The sequence below is a fragment of the Bidens hawaiensis genome, unplaced genomic scaffold (genome assembly GCF_021521415.1).
Source record: "Bidens hawaiensis isolate Kalapana, Puna unplaced genomic scaffold, B.hawaiensis_p1.1 tig00001511_1, whole genome shotgun sequence".
NCBI classification, from domain to species: domain Eukaryota; kingdom Viridiplantae; phylum Streptophyta; class Magnoliopsida; order Asterales; family Asteraceae; genus Bidens; species Bidens hawaiensis.
This window is the reverse complement of record NW_027491085.1, coordinates 373,784-394,919: the sequence shown is the minus strand read 5'-3', so window position 1 is coordinate 394,919 and position 21,136 is coordinate 373,784. Positions and strand designations below refer to the sequence as shown.

The 21,136-nt window shown below is 37.4% G+C and overlaps 2 protein-coding genes across 3 annotated transcripts; both read right to left on the bottom strand.

Annotated features, from left to right (window-relative positions):
- Positions 1-239: 239 nt before the first annotated feature.
- On the bottom strand, positions 240-3,806 carry LOC143582317 (B-type cell cycle switch protein ccs52B-like). The gene is made up of 7 exons (XM_077064919.1): positions 3,193-3,806; positions 2,003-2,125; positions 1,825-1,929; positions 1,518-1,697; positions 767-1,126; positions 547-678; positions 240-383 (listed from the first exon to the last, which is right to left on the bottom strand). The coding sequence occupies exons 1-7, from the start codon at positions 3,742-3,744 to the stop codon at positions 330-332; spliced, it is 1,506 nt and encodes a 501-aa protein (XP_076921034.1). The 5' UTR covers positions 3,745-3,806; the 3' UTR covers positions 240-329.
- A 1,374-nt stretch (positions 3,807-5,180) lies between these two features.
- LOC143582303 (actin-related protein 5-like) lies at positions 5,181-16,395 on the bottom strand. Of its 2 annotated transcripts, XM_077064907.1 has the most exons (12): positions 16,213-16,395; positions 16,057-16,127; positions 14,828-14,952; positions 9,780-9,824; positions 9,581-9,683; positions 9,371-9,480; positions 9,170-9,279; positions 8,988-9,078; positions 7,330-7,761; positions 6,484-6,611; positions 6,068-6,404; positions 5,182-5,833 (listed from the first exon to the last, which is right to left on the bottom strand). In XM_077064907.1, exons 1-12 carry the CDS (start codon positions 16,311-16,313, stop codon positions 5,327-5,329), a joined length of 2,160 nt encoding a protein of 719 aa, XP_076921022.1. In that variant the 5' UTR covers positions 16,314-16,395; the 3' UTR covers positions 5,182-5,326. The 2 variants fall into 2 exon arrangements, with proteins under 2 accessions (XP_076921025.1, XP_076921022.1); XM_077064910.1 differs by lacking the exons at positions 16,057-16,127; positions 16,213-16,395 and having other exon boundaries at positions 5,181-5,833; positions 9,581-9,688; positions 14,828-14,911.
- Between the last annotated feature and the right edge of the window lie 4,741 nt (positions 16,396-21,136).

The window sequence follows — 21,136 nt, the reverse complement described above, 5'->3', positions numbered from 1 at the left end:
GGCTTAGTGACCCAATAAAAAAGGGTCTTAGATTGATTATTCATTGTTTTCGGATGCATCCTATATGTGGCGAAAAATGTACTTAGACAACATATAAAGTGCAAAAATCATTAACCAAAAAATACATCACAAGAAAACCAATGGAAATCTTAACAAATAATATATGTTCATCTTGAGTAAAGTCGTCTTCTTCTGTATCTTTAAAAAAAACAATAATATATATGTTCATCTTCTTCTGTATCTAAAAAGCAAATAATATATCCAGTATCTCGATTTACATCATATCCACTCTTCATTTTCTTCCTTTAACAAAATTTTCTTCTTCTGCATCATCTGATTTGGGTTCTTCCCAATGACCACAACCCCGAGTCCCTTACTGCTACCTGAAAGTGTAACAATATTAACGTGTCAACTCTCTTTTAAATGCATACATATTCTTAAATGATTTTATTCAAAAGCCAAGACCATTATTGCAACTAAAATGTTTTGTACTTGTAATTAAAGCGTATCAAAGACAATGCGTTTAGTAATGAATCAAATACGTACCGGAGATTTCACAGACGGGAAAACATTCCAAAATCTTAAAGTTTCATCCCCAGCACCCGTCACTATCGTCTGACCATCCGGTGACATTGCTAGATACAATACTCTCATGGTGTGTCCGGTCAGAGTCGCAACCTGTTTACAACAAAACAATATTAACAACCTTAAAACACACAAAAGTAATAACCTCAAAAACAATATTTAAAACAAATGATATGTTTACCTTAGACAGTGTTGGATACTTCCAAACCATAATTTGATTCTGGGAGTACCCATGAGTGCTAACCAACTCGTTCACATTCTTGCTCCACGCAAGATTACACACCTGGCTCCCGGTGTCAACATGGTTCAGTTGGTTCCCATTAGCAGTGTTCCAGAACCGAATGCAGCGGTCAGCAGTGCCGCCGCCGGATACCAGAAGGTTGCTCTGGTGAGGGGACCATGCGATCGCCTTGACCGCAGCTGTGTGCTCGGTCAGTTTCAGAAGCGGTTGTGCAGAATGCTGGTTCCAAACTAGAAGCTGATTGTCATTTCCACCGGATGCTAGCTCTCTATCATCATGTGACCATTTGAGACCACAAACCTAAAGAGTAATAACCGAAAAGAATTTAAAGATTTCATACAAGATTAAGCTCACATTTTATCTTACGGACCTCGTTTATTGCATTTGATTTATAACTATAAAAAAATATATTTGATGCATAAATCCCGCATCCCGCATTTATATAGGGTTGTAAATGAGTCGAGCTAACCCATAATAGAAAATTAATTTATGAACTAAAGAATTTATAATTTGTATATATTAAAATTTGGGTTATACTTTATATATTTTCTAATTTGGGCTTTAATTTAAACGAGCCAACAACGAGCGAGACAATGATCTGAGTCTACCTTGGCTCAGTTACATCTATATCTTACAATTTCCATAACTTATATGCTAGATTCATGTATGTTGATCAAGATTTCATGTTTACCTCTGACTTATGGCCGACAAGCTTGCTAATATAATCACTAGGAACACGAAGATCATGCTGCAATATGTTTCGATCTCTGCTTCCAGAAGACAATATCCTCGAGCTCCACGCCAACACACCCGTTCTCGTTTGATGTCCGCCCATGGTCCGAACCTTCTTGCATTGAGTCCCATCCCACACCTATCAAAAACACAACCATTCTTGATTAATATTCGTCGTTTCAAAAAAGTCAACCATAAATATGAAAACAATTATTGATTATTACACTTAATTTCAAGATAGTAAACAAAAAACATGAAAATGGTACCTGAACTTTTCCAAGACTCGTACCAACCGATATATAAGACCCTTCGCGGGTCCATTGAACCGAGCACACGCCATCGTTGGGACCCAAATCACACAACTTGGTTACCTAAAACATCATGGGACAATGTCAAAACACTGTTTGAATGTTTAACATAACAGACAGTTTTATGAAATCTTACTTTGCTAGTTGTTGCAGTCCATAAATAAACGCAGCTTCCGAGTCCGACTGCAAGCACATTTTGTGATGACCAGTCAACAAGGTTCAAGTAGAAGTCATCTTGAAGTGATGGTGCATCCAAAACCTAATCATTTAACCAATATCCAAACATGACAATTAGAAGATTCATATATAAATGTATGATGCTGCAAAGGGGAATAATTGGTGTAAACGAGCCGAGCACAAGCCCGTTTAGGGTCGGGGCTTTTTTTATCATACGAGAACTTGAGCTAGGCTCGTGAATAATTTTCAAGATCGAGTTTGATTTGAACTTGCTCGTTTATTATTATCTATTAAAGTATTTATACATATTTATGATTATTTATAATATATATTAGTTAGTTATTTTTTATCATAATTTTAAATATTAATAATATATTAATATATACTAAATACAAAAAATATAAATAATAGGCTTGTTTAGACTCAGAGTCTACTCGAGCTTAATAAGTGAAGTTCGGATAGGCTCGAACTCATTTAAGCTCGTATCAATTCGAGCTTTTAGTGACGGTTTGGCTCGTTTACGCACCCTATGCGACTAAAAAGCAAACCCTTGTTGGAAACATTCACAAACTCAAACTTCAACTATAAATTGACCAAATCTTTTCAAGTCAACGAAAGCCAAAATTAGGGTTTATTGTTTAAACTTTTAACCTTAAATGTTTTACCTTGTGTGGTGCTTTTGGGACTTTTTTTATCATACGAGAACTTGAGCTAGGCTCGTGAATAATTTTCAAGATCGAGTTTGATTTGAACTTGCTCGTTTATTATTATCTATTAAAGTATTTATACATATTTATGATTATTTATAATATATATTAGTTAGTTATTTTTTATCATAATTTTAAATATTAATAATATATTAATATATACTAAATACAAAAAATATAAATAATAGGCTTGTTTAGACTCAGAGTCTACTCGAGCTTAATAAGTGAAGTTCGGATAGGCTCGAACTCATTTAAGCTCGTATCAATTCGAGCTTTTAGTGACGGTTTGGCTCGTTTACGCACCCTATGCGACTAAAAAGCAAACCCTTGTTGGAAACATTCACAAACTCAAACTTCAACTATAAATTGACCAAATCTTTTCAAGTCAACGAAAGTCAAAATTAGGGTTTATTGTTTAAACTTTTAACCTTAAATGTTTTACCTTGTGTGGTGCTTTTGGGACTTTTCTTGGGGGCTTTGGAGGAGTCACAGACTCTGACCCAAACCCATTATCCTGCCCCAAAATCGAGCCCGAATAAGGCGAACCCAGACCCGAACTATCCGTCTTGAACCGCAACATATTCCTATTCGGACTGCCACTCACCGGAGACCCTTTACTCCCACTACCTGCAGGAGAAGAAAACCCAAAATCAGACCCAAATAATTCACACCTTAACAACCTCGTATACGCCTCGTTATTCGTTCCACCGCATTCTTTAACCGGTGACGCCTTATCCAACAGCCCGAACGTGTGCAGCCGAGAAGACGATCTGCAGGGAATAAACCGATCGCTACAGGCTCCGGTGGATTTCGATGAAGGGGAGGCGGATAAGTTGGAGATTGTTCGGGGGGACATTGATCGAGGAGACGGAGACGAGAGGGTTCGGATTAGAGGGATCGGGGATCTGGAACCACCCGTGTTGAGACGGAGGGAGGTTTCGGACATCCCAGCGGGGAGGTTGATCCCGCTCTTTCGTCTTTGGTTCGAATCCATTGTCGGGAATTGAATCGAGGGTTTTGCGATTCGGGTATGGATGTGTTTGATTGATGATCTAACAAGAACAAGAACAAGAAACAAGAAACCCTTTTGGTGTGTTTGAAATGATGGAGAATTTGGGGGTTTTAACGGTCGAATTTTGGTATGAAGATTGTAACGGTAAAGTGTGTAAGAGAAACTTTACATATGTTAATTATTATTATGTATTGTGTGTGTAGTATGCGAAAATATTTGCATTTCGAAGGTGAGAAACTCTCTTGTGTTTGAAAGGAGGTCGGTACAGTTGAAAGATACGACAACCGAGATTAAAGCATTAAGTTTTTTATGGGTGAAAAGTAGACCTAAGAACACGAGACGTGAAAGAAGTGACGTAGTTTTAATCTCAGTTTATATTTGTAACAGGGTGGTGGGGGTAGTTTTATGACTTCATCCGCTAGGTGTGAAATCGGGTTGTAATTTTTATGGGTGTAGCTGGTATACTGCTTTTCATCTTCCGAACGGTTGGTTTTATTATAGCTGTAAAATGTTTTGTTGGTCGTTAAAAAAATGTGCAGAGATTAATTTGGTTTTGATGAGGAGAATAATGTAAACTTATGGGAATAAGTTGTTAGTTGTAATTAGGTAGTTTTGCCCATTTGGATACTATGGAATTATGATGGTGTTAGTTTATATTTACGATTTGATAACGTGTTGTAGATGGTAAGTACGCTCCTTACATGTAAATCTAATCTAAATGTAAATTATGTGTTAGTGATGTATGTGTACAAAATTGGTTTTTGTGTCAGATCAAGTTAGATCGGTTTATTGACTGTCAAATCATCAACCCAAAAGTGTTCGGTTTAGAACCATTTTTAGAGGTGAAAGCGGACCGGGTTGAAACCTGTTCGAATATATACCATTTTTAATATATATATATATATACACATTACATAAAATTCATAATTTATTATTTTTTAACGTGTACTAATTTATTTTATATTTATTCATCATCTTTGGCATTTTAATCATTGTTTTTTGAGTGTTGTGACTATGCCAACAGATCAAAATACCTATATTCTAAAGGCTTGATACGGTTTTTATACTGTTTTATGAACCAACTTTCAAATCAAATTCGCTTTCAAACCAGTTTCTACAATAAACTGATCCAACCCATCCCAGCGCCACGATCTTAAACGGTCCCAAACTGGTTCCTACGCTTACAAGTACAAAACTCCAGGTTGAGTTGCAACCTTTTTTTGGTTCTTGAAACCGACCTTTCATATCTATTACTATATTTGTATATTAAGCAACTTCTCGAAATAAAAAAGTAGTAAAGTAGAAGTAACATTTGCCGTTAAATGCATGTAAGATTTAGTTCCGGATTTCATGTCTTGTTCTAGAAAGTTACACATGGACGTTTTCTATACTTTGTAATAAAGTAATTGTACATTATCTGTTGATACCATATTGGTTCATTAAATAGGTCTCATTCACACCCAATTCAAAGAGTCTAAAACACCAAGACACCAGCGGCCTAGAATGCTGTCCAACAAACATCATAAACACTACCAACAATTCATTTTCAACGCCACCAACATTACTAAAATGTATACTTCAACTGGTACTGACGAAGCCAATTTTCGCCTTTCTCATAATAATCACTTCTATTAAAAACCTGTCTTTGAAAATGCACAGTCGATGCAAACAAAGCAGCCCCAAGCCACGCATCAAGGACTGCATCTGATGCTTTAATAATTCGTATTGCGGTCCCACACGGCCTGATCATACGAATACCCGCCTCTAACCGCTCACTCATCCCAGGGTATAAACAGCTCCCGCCCATTATAAGAATCGAATTAGTCAAACCGTCACTCACTTCCAAACTTTGGCTTTTTGATCGCAGCCTACGTATTGACACACCTGCCATCTCATCTAATCCAGCCTGTTCAATCCCGATTAAGTTCGGGTTAAAAAGAATCTCGGGGCAGCGGAATCTCTCAACCCCGATTAATATCTGGAAATCTTCCTTCGTTAAAGGACGTAAACGTGGCTGTTCGGTTCCTGATGAGCTGGCATCTGACTTTGGAAAGAAAGACGGGTCGATTTCCTGTCATTTCAAGGGTCAAACGGTTATTTACAATTTTATCCCAGACAAAACAAAACAAATACAAAACAGAAGTGAAATGGATCTAAAGTTTTCTTTACGAGAGTAAAACGGTCATTATAAACAGCTGAAGTAAAATGGAGTAAAAAAACAAACCCAAAGTTTTCTTAACAAGGGTAAAACAGTCACTTTATCCAAGATAAAAAACTGAAGTAAAATGCAGTAAACAAAACGAACCCGGAGTTTGGAAGCAACGCGCGCCAGCTCAACCTCGTCCTCATTGGGTCCCTCGTCCTCGTCATCATTATCTTTGCTCATTTTTTTATATAACTGCCAATCTTCGTCTTTAATTCCAAAAGTATCCTCGCCTTTGCCTCGGTCAAACGCTGCAGTTGTTAAAAGACGCATCCGTTCCTTTTGGGCAGCGTTTAGTCTCTCCCCACGGCCCACGCCACCCGACACATTTTCGTTTCCATTGTTGCCATTTGTTTTCTGTCTTTTTCGTTGGTCAACTTTTTCAGATAAGTCTTTGTATTTGGCCCGTAATTGCACCATGTAAAGCTCCGGGTTCTCTCTACAAAAATAAAAATAAAGAGTTATTAAAATATGTTTTTGATTATAATGTGTGCATGTGTGAAAAGACGTAAACGTACAAGCGCCTTTGTTCGTCTTCCTTATTACGCCTTTCGCGTTCTAATTCCTCTTCAAAACGTTTTTGTTTTGCTCTTTGTCGTCCTTCGGACGTTGTTTTAAGGAACAGTTGTCTCTTCTTTTCTTTGACCTGTTAAGCAAAAAACAATAACCGTTCAATCCGATAGTACCACCCAAACCGAAGCAAATCAGCCCGATTTTGAGATTCAAATGGTTCGGTTTGGTTTGGAAGATGAACCAACCATGTAAACCTAACCATTAGCTTAAATTTGATTGTTTAAACCTTTTTAATATGTGGTTATGTATATTGTTATAATCATGAACCATTTTGATCATGTAACAATTTTAATACAAACTAAATATTTTGAAAAAACATGAGAAAGTCAGTTCCAACCGCTAAACCAAGCCGTAAAACCGCCAGCCGCGGCTGATAAACTGAATTGTTTATTGGGGGTGTTCATTATTTGATATGAAATCGATTAAACTGAAAACCACAAAACTCGAACTTGAAAAAAAAAAAATAAGTTGTAACCGTAATCAAATAACCAACTCGGTTCTCTGTTCGGTTATCAGTATCAAAAAACAGTTTAACCAAATAAACAATTTAAACCAATCAAGAGATTTGATTTCTCAGTTAACGAATTTTATAATTTTAGAGTTGAACTTGGTTATTCGGTTCGGTTTGAATCATACTGAATCTGAATCGATTCAGTCTTCAATTATAGCCGAATAAAATTCTTAACCTAATAAACCGAACCAAAAACCCGTAACCGAACTTATGAACAGATATTCTAGTTATTTATTTTGAAGTTTTAAAATTTCTTTAGAAACATTTATGTAAACATCACCTGCTCAGGCGTTAGCATATTATCAGGAACATCAATGAGTGTATACTTCTCCGAATTAGAGACCTCGGGGTTCTCCTCAACTTCATCTTGTTCCCCTTTAGCTTTCCTTAACGATTGTGTCACTTTAACAATCGCGGATTCAATTTCTTGCTTAGAAACATAACCGGTTTCAGCCAAAAATGATTGAACATTGTTTCCATTAACATTTCTTAATTGGTGTATAAGAAACTCTAAACCCTTTAATTCATTTTCTAATTCATTAATTTTTGAAGATCTTTTTGCTTCCGCCATTTCCCGCAACCGTTGACCCTGCCTTTCTTTTAACGCTGCTTTTCTTGCAATTTCCTCTTCCGAAGGCGGTTCTTCAACTGGTTGTGGGGTCCACGGAAGTTGCCAGCATCGCGTCTTTTCTTCGGCTTCTTTCGCCCCTTTCTTTAATATTAAATTTACATTAAAAGATATTAAACAGATATACAGGATCAGGATCATTTCAGAGGCTCCAAATAAATTTAAAAGCTTTTGAGAACTCCTAACAACTAATCATTTTTACTTATTCTATATATTTAATATTCCTTGAGGGTAATTTTGTCATTTACTATATGTGATATTACAATTACATATATGTATTCACAAAATTACATATTATAAATGGAAAAACTAGTAAACTACCTTCAAATAATAGTGAATATTAAAAATAAGTAAATAAAACGATTGGTTGTTACAAGTTCTTAAATTTTTTATCTGTAGAGATCCAAACCCTACAAGAATATATATATACAAGGTAGATAAGAGTAATGCCTGAAATAATCAAACAAGCATGAACACATTTCAAGTTTGTTCATTTATGTTTGAATTTTAAAAAACGTTCATTTATGTTCGTTATTTTATGTTTATTTTACGTTAAATTTTATAAGCCCATTACAATTTAGTCTAGTTTTAATATATTTTAGGCCCAACAGATTTATGGGCATGTTTACTTTAAATTGTTGTTCAGCCAATTATGTTTTTTCATCTATGTTCGCTCGTTTATGTTCATGAACCATTCATTAATACTATTAACAAACAAACATGAACAAGAAAACCCCGTTCGTTTACCTTTTAATCATATAGTTATTAAAAGCCCTCCTTGTGCCTAGGCCCATTTTTCAGGGGAGGCTCAACAAATGAGCTTCTAGTTCCTAGGCGAGCGCTTCGGCATTGTCTATGCAAAGAACATGAAAAGACAAAAGCCAAGCAAAAGAAACGCAGGGAGTGTTACTGAAACTTAGATCTAGGATAGGTTAAAGGCATAAACATTTTGTTATTCAAGTTTTGGAATTACAGTTAAATCTTCACTATTTTAGAACTTTTGGCACTAATTAAATGATATTAAATGTTATATGATAGCTTTTATTTATTTTATTTGAAATATAGTATTCTTTTTTATATACATACTATATTTTTATTTTTTTTATTTAAGTGCGTTTTTTTCCTCAGGCCCTCGCTTTATTTGCGCCTTGCGCCTAGGCCCCAGGCTAGGCCTACGCGCCTTAAGTGCGCCTAGAGCATTTGATAACTATGCTTTTAAACGAAACGAAGATGCTTCGTTCGTGTTTGTTCGGTTCATTTACAGGTCTCGGTATAAAAATATACATATATAAGGTAGATAAGAGTAATGCCTGAAATAATCTAACTTCAGAAGCATAATCAAGAGCGATATAACAATGTTCCATCTTTAAATCCTCTACTTTCTCCCATGTAAGCCTCTGCCTGCTTTGACCAGTTTAAAAACAAGTTAATGACAAAAGAATGACTAAGAAGCTCAAAATATTATTATAAGAAAAAGAAAGGCTAGTCTTACATGTGGTGAGGATACTTAAGTGACAGAAGTTGCTTTAAGTAATTGGTTACATGGTAACCACCGACATTGGTACGACAGCATGCTTCATAAACTGGCTCGCCATTTATAAACTGAGTTAACACAGAATAATAAGTAAGTTGTTCATTGGCAATAATCATAAGGGCATATAAAAACTATGAAGGATAAGAATAAATTGCATACTGGAATCACATGACTTGTGGTAAATCCTGAACAAATTGCAAGACCGTTTCTATCACAATTTCCAAGTTTTTGATTGTACTTATAGCTAAAAGCAGCATCAACACCAAAAGCTGCAAAAAGATGTCGGCTAACGCATTGTGTATAATAACATAAATGAATAATAGAATAAATATATTTTATATATGAATATATCTATAGATTACTTTATACCTATAGAAGGAACTCCATATGTCTCAAATAAAAGTTCAGCCATTTTACTACGCGAATGTACCGGGTTGCATGCGCATTCTGTAATGAGTATAGGATGATTAATCTGTTCTGCCATCAATGACAGAGAAAAGAATAACTTGTCAGCAAATGAAAAATGTTAGATTTGATGGCAAGAATAAAAATAGATATGATAATGTACCGGAGCTTCATCTGCACCCAGTCTATCGAATGCAAAGTCAAGAATCTACAAAGTGAAGGGTATAAAAGTCATAACCATAAGACACAATCAACTAAACTATTAAAGATTATACTGTCTGATTATGAAATAATACTGTCTAATGTAAACAGATTAATATAATGCTAGTGAGTATTAGACAGAGATTTGTGTTATATATGTAATTGATTGTTTCTAATATTAGATGTAATATATGTCCTATATATATATAGGGCCTCCTATTGTATACAGATTATTCAGTTAATACAATTAACAATTACCAATTATATGGTATCACAGCCACCGATCATTCAACCCTAACAGCCGCCTCTCTCTTTTTTTTTTTCTGTTCTTCCAAACCTCTTAACAATGGCCATCATCTCCTTCACCACAGTGGAGAAAACCAACCACAACTCTCACAAGTTCGGGTTTACCCTAAGTCCCACCAATTATGGATATTGGAAAACCATGATCAAACCTTTTCTCATCACCAACGGCCTGTATGTTTACATTGATGGTTCTCTTCCATGTCCATCCCAAACCATCACTGCTAATTCTTCCTCGTCTGGCAAAGATCCAGAGCCACCCACACAACAACCGAACCCTGACTACCCAACATGGGTTTCCAATGATGCCCACGTTCGCATGCTCTTGCTGTCAACAATCTCTGAAGCCTCCTTTAAGCATGTACAAGGTGATACTTCTCGTGACCTATGGCTTTCTTTGGAACGTGCTTACGCACCACATACATCTTCTCGAGAGTACACACTGAAAACCCAACTCCTCAAGATGGAGATGCAACCTGATGAATCATCAGCTGTTTATATCACACGAGCCCAAGAATATAATGATGCATTACCAAACATTGGTGAAGCTATGCAAGAAAAAGATGTCGTTATGCTGATTATTTCAGGCCTTCGGGCAGAATACAACAACTTGAAGCCCACCCTTGTTGGCCGACACCCTCCTGTTACCTTATTGGAATTACCTAGGCTACTCGCTGATCATGAATACATGACAAAGAAGGTTGATCCCACTCTTCCTGTTGTTACCCAAGCTTTCATGACTACAACCAGCCGTGACTCAGCTTCGCAGAACAGCCTTCAACTCCGGCCAGAAACAGTACAATCACTTCAACAACTGATGACACAGTTAGGTTTCAATGTGCAACCTGCACAACAGCAAAATCAGGCCTATAGCAGTGCTCGTGGACAGTCCAACCGTGACGGTGGTTCATATAACAACAACCGACGTGGACGAGGCAACTATAACAACAACCGGAACACGGGAGGAAACTATAACAACAACCGGAACACGGGCTCCTCATCAGATAACAATTCCAGATTTGCTTGGGCGTCTAATCAGAATACCGTCTATGGTTCTTGCAACAGGTGTGGCATTGCGCACGTTCCATCTATGTGCCCAAATCGTGATCCAGCAACAATTCGTCCACCACGAAACGCTCCACAAGCGAACTTTGCTGATCATCGCTCACAAGCATCATCATCATGGCTGCCTCACACTGGTGCAAACAGTCATGCAACACCTGATCTCACTGGCTTTGACAATTTTGAGCCTTACTTTGGTAAGGATTCCCTTGTTGGTAATGGCAACAGTTTACCTATTCTTCATATTGCCTCCACCGCCTTTAATTCACCAAATAAAACCCTTTCTATTAATAACATCCTACACGTTCCACAAATTAAACGAAATCTTCTTTCAGTACAACGTTTTTGTCAAGATAATAATGTCTTTTTTGAGTTTCACTCTACATTTTTTTGTGTGAAGGATACGGTTACGAGAACTATCCTCCTCATGGGTCCAAGTAAAGATGGTCTCTACTCCTTTCATCTACCAAATATTCATCCTGTCTCAAATGTTGCTTTTTCTACTGTTCGAGCTTTTCCTACAACTTGGCACCAAAGACTTGGACATCCTCACTTGCAACTTTTACAATCCATGATTTCAAAGAATTGTCTTCCTGTTAGCAATAATTCTGCATTTCCTTTATGTAACTCATGTCCCATGGGAAAGTCTTCAAAACTGCATTTATCTTCTTCAAATTATAAAAGTACCCATGTGTTTGGATTTGGTTTTTTGTGATGTTTGGGGACCTGCTCCTGTTACTTCCTTTTATGGTCATCGCTATTTTTTACTTTGTGTTGATCATTACACTAGATATATGTGGATATTTCCCATTAAACAAAAATCTGATGTATTTAGCACCTTTAAACAATTTCACACAATGGCTGAAAGACAATTCAAAACACAACTTAAATCAGTTCAAACAGATTGGGGTGGGGAATTTCGAAACTTGTCTTCTTTCTTTACAACACTTGGAATTCTACATCGTCTCTCATGTCCTCATACAAGCGAACAAAATGGCTTTGTTGAGAGACGACACCGCCATGTGGTCGAAACCGGCCTCACACTCTTAGCACAATCGGGTGTTCCAATGCGTTTTTGGAACTTTGCTTTTGAAACCGCCACATACCTGATAAACCGCATGCCTTCTCATACCTCGTCCCATATCTCTCCATTTGAGCATCTTCTCAATCGTAAACCCGATTTTTCATTTTTACGTGTTTTTGGGTGCCAATGTTTTCCTCATCTTCGTCCATACAATCCACACAAAATGGATTTCCGTTCATTACCATGTATCTTCCTTGGGTATAGTCCTTCACATCACGGATATCAATGTCTTGATCCTACCACAAATCATATTTACATCGCTCGACATGTACGATTTAATGAAACACATTTTCCTTTCCTTCGAGCATCTTCTCCTACACCTACCCCACCCTCTCCAGATCCTTACTTTTCATCCTATCCTTTTCCTACAACACATGAACAACCATCATCTTCTACAAACGACCAACATCATCACTCATCAACTCCCACCCAAACTGAACCAACTACCAACTCAGCTCAACCATCATCACCCTCAGCCCGAACCAATGTTGTCCGAACACCCACTACCTCGCCCCAACCAGACAACTTCCCACCAACAGCCCCACCTGTTGCCACCTATCAGCGCAGCTCTACTATGGCTACTCAACCCACAGTTCCAGCCTACCAGACTTACCAAAATTCTGCTCAAACAGCCCCATCTACTACCACATCCTTTCCATCATCAACTTAACCTTTTGTCCAAACAGAATCCACTTCAATCCCCACCACAACCGACACCCAACAACGTACACGCCCTCCAAATCTAAGACAAAATCCTAAGCAAAGGACTTCCTACAATGCTTCTGCTTTTCACACTTCCACTCACTCTTCCTCAACTGAACCATCCACCTTTGCCATTGCTAACAAAAGTCCTCAATGGCGTGCTGCCATGACAGAGGAATTCAAAGCCTTACTGAGAAACGGTACATGGACTTTAGTACAACGAGTTCCTAATGCTAATGTTGTTGATTGTAAGTGGGTATACAGGCTGAAACATGATGAAAATGGGAATATAAAACGTTACAAAGCCCGTTTAGTGGCGAAAGGTTTTAACCAACAGCCGGGAATTGATTATCATGAGACATTTAGTCCGGTGGTAAAATCCACCACGGTTCGTGTGGTTCTGTCGCTTGCCGTTACAAGGAAATGGTCTCTTCGCCAATTAGATGTTCAAAACAGTTTTCTTCACGGTGATCTCAAGGAAACCGTGTACTTACGACAACCACAAGGCTTTATCAATCCTCAAAAGCCAAATCATGTGTGTCTGCTTCATAAGTCCTTGTACGGCCTCAAACAAGCTCCTAGGGCCTGGTTCAATCGTCTTTCGGGAGTCTTGTTACAACTTGGGTTTCACGGGTCTAGAACAGATCCTTCACTGTTTATTTATTCCCATAATGGTCAATTATTATATATGCTTGTTTATGTGGATGACATAATTCTCACCGGCAACAATTCCCGACTCATTGACCACATCATTCAACGGTTGAGCACTACTTTTGCGATCCAAGACATGGGTCGTTGTCATACTTTTTGGGCATTGAGGTAATCTTCAAAGGCAATGACTTGCTTCTCTCACAGAAAAAATATATTGCTGACTTCATTCAAAAAGCAGGTCTCTCTCAGTCAAAACCTGTTGACTCGCCTATGGTCCCTAACTCTAATTTAGCTCTCAAGATAGCCCTCAGTTTGACAATCCAGTGAAATTTAGACAAACAGTTGGGGCTTTACAGTACCTAACTCTTACCAGACCTGACATAACCTTTGCGGTCAACAAAGTTTGTCAATTTATGCACTCCCCTACAGAAAATCATTGGTCTGCGGTCAAAAGAATTCTTCGGTATCTTCAAGGAACATCTAATCTTGGTTTGTTGATTCAACAAAAGTCAGCTCCTGTTGTTCATGCTTACACTGATGCTCACAAACGGTCTCTCACAGCCTTTTCCGATGCAGATTGGGCTAGCTCTCTCGATGACCGTCGATCCACAGGGGGATATGCCATCTACCTTGGGTCCAATCTTATTTCATGGCGTGCTCGTAAACAACAAACTGTCTCTCAGTCATCTACAGAATCCGAATACAAAGCCCTAGCAGACACTGTTGCTGAGTTAACATGGCTTGAAGCACTTCTAAAGGAGCTTCACGTTTCTATGACATTGCCACCTATCTTGTGGTGTGATAACCTCGGCGCCACTTATCTATTAGCCAATCCCGTTTTTCATGCGCGCACAAAACACGTGGAGATTGACTTTCATTTTGTTAGAGAAAGGGTCGCTCAAAAAAAGCTCTCAATACAGTTTATCAAGACAGATGATCAAATCGCAGACGTGTTTACAAAACCCCTATCCTTACAACGATTTCTACTTCTCAGATCCAAGCTAAAAGTTGCTCCCCGTCATTAGCTTGAGGGGGAATATTAGACAGAGATTTGTGTTATATATGTAATTGATTGTTTCTAATATTAGATGTAATATATGTCCTATATATATATAGGGCCTCCTATTGTATACAGATTATTCAGTTAATACAATTAACAATTACCAATTATAGTGAGAAATCAAAACTATTATGCATTGTAAGCTTACATATTCCATTATCTCAAACTGGAAGACAACGTCATTATCAAAGGCTGAACGTGGTCCAGAACGAGTGCAGTCAAAGTATTTCAACAGTGCAGGATCGTGGTCACCAACAATTGTTATCGTTTCACCTGCACAAGAAAATAGAACAGAAGCCTCTAAGGCCTAAGCACTAACAGATAAAATTTCCCCAAATTGTCATCAACATTCCTAAAACAATTCTATAATACCCCTGCCTAGTGTTCCTATTATGCAATGTATTCAACCTACAATGCCATGTTCTATTCCAGCATAATTGTTTGGACAACTTCATAGAATAGTAACCAAGTTTCAAAAGTGTTCCAATTAGGTCACTCATGTTTAAAAAGCGTTTCAATTAAGTTACTCAACTTTAATATTTTATTTAAATTATAGACTTTAACATGTTTTTTACCTTCTTTTTTTTTCAATGAGAAAATGTTTTTATTTTTAATATAATGAACCTTTTTTCTTATTTTTTTAATATAAGTACATATGTTGCAAATCCCGTCCCCCACATCTTGTCTTCAATTGTTTCTCAACGCACAAAAAATCCGACGAGGCTCGATTTGTAGATTTAGTAACCCGATTTGGCTAAAAATTGCATGAGTGACCTAATTGGAACACGTTTGAAACTTGGTTACTATTCGGTCACATTTTCCCTAGTTATCTTTTGGTAAATTAAGCAATTCGATTATAAACCTTTCACCTATTAAGCTACGCAGTCAATCTCGGTGGTATCTCGTCTATCGGTCCTCAAGTGAAAGATCAGTAAGAATATCGGTACCGATAATATCGGCTTTATTGACCGATATTTCCGATATCAGTGTTTTAAGTCTTAATTTTCAACTTTTAGTGTTTAATGTTAGTGTTTTGAGTCTTAATCAGTTCCTACTTCCTACAACTGTAAGTTTTTTGCAAGTTGCAAGAGGATAATTTGTTAATGGTAGGAGAGTATACTGAATTGTTAGTGTTAAAAGTGCTATATATATAAATTCAGCATGATATTAAAACTACCAATATCCCGATATCTCAAATATCGATCCTCGACCGATATCCGATATTATTCCACATTAACTGCTTAGCTAGCTATTAAGTTTGATTAACTATTATCACTTGTATTCAACCCTAGAAATAAAAACAAATACACTTATGGTGTTCATTCACATGAAGAAATCAGCTTGAAACATATTAATCTAACTAAGAGCTACAAATACCAGTAATTTTGTGACGTGGCCTCTGCACAATATTCCGAAATATAATACGAGGCTCACTCTCTCCAGCCCACCTACAACAATCAAATTAACTAATTCAATCACATTACATAACCATAAGCTTCGAATTAAACCAAATAACAATAATAATAATATTACCCAATTCTGAAATACGAGGCGCCATTATCAATTACGATTGGGCAGCTTGGAGGTATGAGATTGTAATCGGTTTGCCTCTGTATTTTAGATATGAACGGCATTTTATAATCAAGCAATTTTGATTGCTGAAACGAGACGATGACAAAGAAAGTGTGCCCTAATTTGATGAGTTTAAAGCGTTTAAACTGAACATAAACATCACCTGCTTCTTCTTTGACGGGATGCTAGCAGTGGACCGGCCGGTTTAGTTTTTTTTAGACCGGGGTGATAAGTGGGCCGTTTAACATGTGGGCCCATTCAAACCGGTTAACCGGTTAGTAACCTGAACCCTCTCTAACTAGCTTTTACCCAGAAGAAGCCAATGGTTAGTAACCGGTTTTTTGTTTTGGCCACAAAACCGGTTAGCCGAAACCGATTTTAGGTTTTTGAATTATTTTTTTGTAACTCGGTTTTTTCCTGGTTATTTACCGGTTAATTCATTTGGTTATACCGGTTAGTTGTTTTGTGTTTGAAAACTGGTTAGTACCCGACCCGATTAACCCATCTAACCGTTAATTTACCGTTGACCACTAATCAGTTACTCCCTCCGTCCCATTATAAGTGTCCAGATTTGAAAAACACAAAGTTTAAGGTGAATTGAATGATTACTTTTTTTCTTACCAAATGACAATAATGTCCTTGAAAAGTGGGTCCATCAATATTGTTTATTAATGTTAGTTGTGTGTGTTTAAGGGTAACTTGGAAATTGGCTAATAAATTTTGAAAGTGAACACTTGTAATGGACAAATAAAAAAGGAAATGTGAACACTTGTAATAAGACGGATGGAGTTATAAATTAGCCGGTTTTAGAATAGCCAGTTAAATGATTTGTGCATGTCTACTTGAACTCGACGAGTTTGGGACTAGCCCATTTGATAAAAGGAGTGTGCCTCTTAGATGAGATGTGTCGTTCAATGGCAAAGTAAGGCAACTAGTAACATTTGTTGGTTCGAAAAAAAACTTGAGCTTAGGGTTCAATAGGTTTTGTAAAAGGTTGTCATTTAAAATTATTTAGTATTTTCAAACCGTTTAAAATTATTATTTTTTTGAATGACCAATGAATAAAGCATAACTACACTGGGTAATCCAATGACAAAAGGCGACCTCATACGCTCGTGATCGCAGACAACGTTAGGTAGCACAAGCCCACCATCTCCTATTACGAGAAAAACCCGCCAGGCCGGAAGGCCCACCACAATAAATCCCCGATGGAATCAAATTTGAACTAGAGACTTTGTGGCCTTTTGCTAAAATCTTCAATTTCTCTCCAATGTTAATTGAGCTAAAGCTCATTGATGTTTATATTAATTGATCTTTTAAAAATACTTTTAGCCAATAATTATTTAATTCTATTTCAATCTTCATTATCAACCAATTCATCACTGAATTTTAGAATTAAAAGATTATTTCATTTTACATTTTATATCAGTCGTATTATTGTTATAAGGTTTCAAAAATCTGTTTATTTACACAATGATGAAATGTCTTATGAAACAAGTTATAAGAAATCGGATCTATGGATTAAAAAGTAGCTATGATTGTATAATGGGAGTGTGATGAACTGAAGTGCATGTAAGTGAGTGAAGCGTGACATGATCCAGGGTTGATCACTGATTGATAATTTGGTTGAAGTTGAAAGGAAATTAGGTAAAGTGTCAAACTAAGAGGAAATTGGTAGGATAGATTAAAGTATTTGAAAAACAATTTAGGAGGTGTTGGGGATTCCTTATTTTCATCGACTTATAAATTTTTTGAAACTTAATAAAGATGGTTGGCATTTGGCAAACCATAAGATTTTGTAGATTTTAACTTACGAAGAGGGTAAAAATAAAGAGGTTTTGAAAAGTTAGGACCATGTAACTGATTAACTTAATATGTTTAATTTACCTATTACACTCTTCTAACCCTCAAAACCCATTACACTTATTTTAACAAAGAGTATATTTTTTATTCATTTTGGTTTTACTAACACATAAGCTTATCTAAACATTTTTTTAAACCGTCTTTTAAAATATTTATAAGTAAATAAGTCTTTTTAACAAAAAGTTTTTTCTCACTTAAATAAGCAATCCCAAAACACCCTTAGTTGAGAAAAATGAGTTTTACAAACGTGTGTAGGATGTTGATAATGCATTTAACATTGAATAATTGAAAGTCGGAAACTAAAATTGAGATTTGAGTAAAAATATGATTTACTTATTTTAATTCAATTATTGTAAAATTATATAGGATTAGATCGAACTTTTAGAACTATTTTGAGTTGTGAGAACTTAAAAGAACTTTGTTTAACATTATATTGTATACGTAAGTTACAATATTTTATTTTATTTATATATTTTTCATATTTGTATATGTAAGTTACACCTACGAAAAAAATAAATATCCATATCGACTTCGAACATATGTGTGACATGTATGATGTGATCGTGTGGGAACCACATAAGCATGAATATATATATATATATATATTGGGGTAGTTGAAAACTAACTAATGATCATTTAAGTTTGAAAGTGCCAAAAAGAAATAAGGTAAAAGCTGAAAATGACGGTTAACATTTAGTGTTTTCGGCTAAAAAAGTGAAAGTTATGTATATTTAAATACAATAACCCTTATTTTAAATTTGTATATTTTAAATTTGAGTTATAAATGGAAATTAAATCTGAGGGTTACCTCAAAAATCAAAAGTTTTTATGAAGTAATTAAAGATCGTTAAGATTTATTAACCAAAACATGCTGGTACATGAAATTCAATATAAAAAATAGTAGTGTGTAATTGTGGCGTCACGTCAAAATCAGCCAAACCACAGTAAATGCTCAAGCAATAACAAATGAGAGATACATACGAATAACTAGAGAGAGGTTTAGAGGTGACAAGTGATCATTGAACCTTTTTAGCATTTGCATTTCATATCATGAATTATATATGCTTCACACCAAAAAGGCAAAAGCCCTTTTAAGCACTTGATCGGCCCCTTCTTAAAAAACAACCACGTATCGTTTTCAATCATTTGGAATTGTTAAAAAGAAAAATAATGTAATATTTAAAAGATCGAAGGTTCATGAAGAAACACTAACCGTACCCCGGACAGATTACTGGTAACCTGGGGGTTGGATAGCTGTTTCCCACGAGGGGTTAGACCCTTGGAAGATGGTTCTTCTGATAACCTGCAAAACAGACACCGTGAGCTCGTCACTGAGAAGGGGGGGTTCCTCCTTGTGACCACCCTCCGGCGTGAGAATCAGACTAGATTGCTCTTTAAATATAAAAGTATATTAAGAGATTGCTAGAGCAGATATCAGGTATAATATGATGATAATGTAGTAAGATGATCATACAAGGTAAGATGAGATGGTCATACCATTTGTGGTATTTATAGCCAAGGTAGGTTTCCAAAGAGGTATGGCCGGCTGCAACAGTGTTCCTGTTCCACCAACAGTAGCCTACGCACGTGCCCTGCTGGTAGTTGGTGGGTAGGTAGCGGCTGATAGTGACCAGGCCTGCTGTATACTATTCCTGTTCCACCAACTGACGGCTACGCACGTGGTATGGCAGTAGTTGGTGAGAAGGCAGCGGCTAATAGTGATACAGTACAGGAGCATGCTGCTCGCCATACTGTATCAATGAGCTGTCGTATCTCTGATCAGATCTTTCGCCCATACCTCGTCAGGTACAGTAAAAGATCCTTCAGTATACGGACTGGCTTATTTGGGCGGGAGTATTCCCCCTCCCGCCTCTGTGCGGGATTGCTCCCGGCTTGGCTCATTCCTTCAGGTGACACTGAATGATCGAGAGCTAAGTGCCTTGTGCGTGTAGCCATGCTGCGCGGGTGGCCTTCCCTAATGGCTTGTATCCGAGGCTGCGGGGACAGGCGGAGTCCTTCACCATTGGGAAGCATTTCCTGCGGGACCAGCTTGCGTACTGCGTGTAAGGACGTCACGTCTCTGAGCATGGTTGGTCCTGCGGATCCAGTTGGTCTCTGCGCAGACGTCCCTGTTTAAGGTGAGTCTTGTGGGTCCAACTGGGCTCTGCTGGGACCTACCTCTTCAAGTCCCCCCAGTCCAATGTTCTTCTCATGAGTGTTTAATAAAGTGAGGTGAACTTTTGGACTTGAGCAAAGGGTTTTGAAAAGGGTTTTGTAAGGTTTTCCATGGGGATTCTTTCCGCGGAAGTCCTTGTCACTTGCAGAAATGCCCGAGTTTCCTGCTTGGTCTTTGGGTATGATGCGGGTAGGTCTGTAACCTCCTCGCAAGTCAGGAGCATTGAGTCCCAGTTGTATGTATTTTCCATGAGGTTTTGGTAGTTTTGAACATAGTGATCAATTATGTTAAGACCACCAATTCCATCCTGGAGCTTCAAACAACGTAGTTCTCGACGTTCCCGCTATGCGGGGATGTTATTTCCGTTTCCGCAAGCATTGCCCAGAAGATCCTTCTTGGTTTCAATTCCCAGCGGAGCGCTAGGTATGTGAAGGGTTTTGCCTTAACACTGTACCTGCGCTCGTCTTACGGTTACTTAACTTCCAAGGTATTCCTGGCGTCAATTCCCTGCGGGTGCTAGGTATGTGAAGGGTTTTGCCTTTACACTGTACCCGCACCCGTCTTATAGTTACTTGGTTGCCGAGGTACTTGGCTTCAATTCCTTGCGGGTGCTAGGTATGTGAAGGGTTTTGCCTTAACACTGTACCCGCATCCGTCTTACGGTTACTTGTTCACCAAGGTTTTCTTGGCTTCAATTCCATGCGGGTGCTAGGTATGTGTAGGGTTTTGCCTTAACACTGTACCCGCATCCGTCTTACGGTTACTTGCTTGCCGAGGGGTAAGGGGTATTTTCCCGCTTACTTTTTAATATTTTCGAATTTTGAATTTTGAAATTCGAAGAGTTGG

What these genes read in the sequence shown, in the direction of transcription:
- LOC143582317 (XM_077064919.1), bottom strand. Translation starts at nt 3,744, where the DNA reads ATGGATTCGAACCAAAGACGAAAGAGCGGGATCAACCTCCCCGCTGGG. An exon ending in CGAGTCTTGGAAAAGTTCAG is followed by an intron (nt 1,698 to 1,824) that starts GTACCATTTTCA and finishes TGTTTTTGATAG; the next exon opens with GTGTGGGATGGGACTCAATG. An exon ending in AGTATCCAACACTGTCTAAG is followed by an intron (nt 679 to 766) that starts GTAAACATATCA and finishes TGTTGTAAACAG; the next exon opens with GTTGCGACTCTGACCGGACA.
- LOC143582303 (XM_077064907.1), bottom strand. Translation starts at nt 16,313, where the DNA reads ATGCCGTTCATATCTAAAATACAGAGGCAAACCGATTACAATCTCATA. An exon ending in CTGAAGTTAGATTATTTCAG is followed by an intron (nt 7,762 to 8,987) that starts GCATTACTCTTA and finishes TTAATATTAAAG; the next exon opens with AAAGGGGCGAAAGAAGCCGA. An exon ending in GCGTTGCTTCCAAACTCCGG is followed by an intron (nt 5,834 to 6,067) that starts GTTCGTTTTGTT and finishes TTGAAATGACAG; the next exon opens with GAAATCGACCCGTCTTTCTT.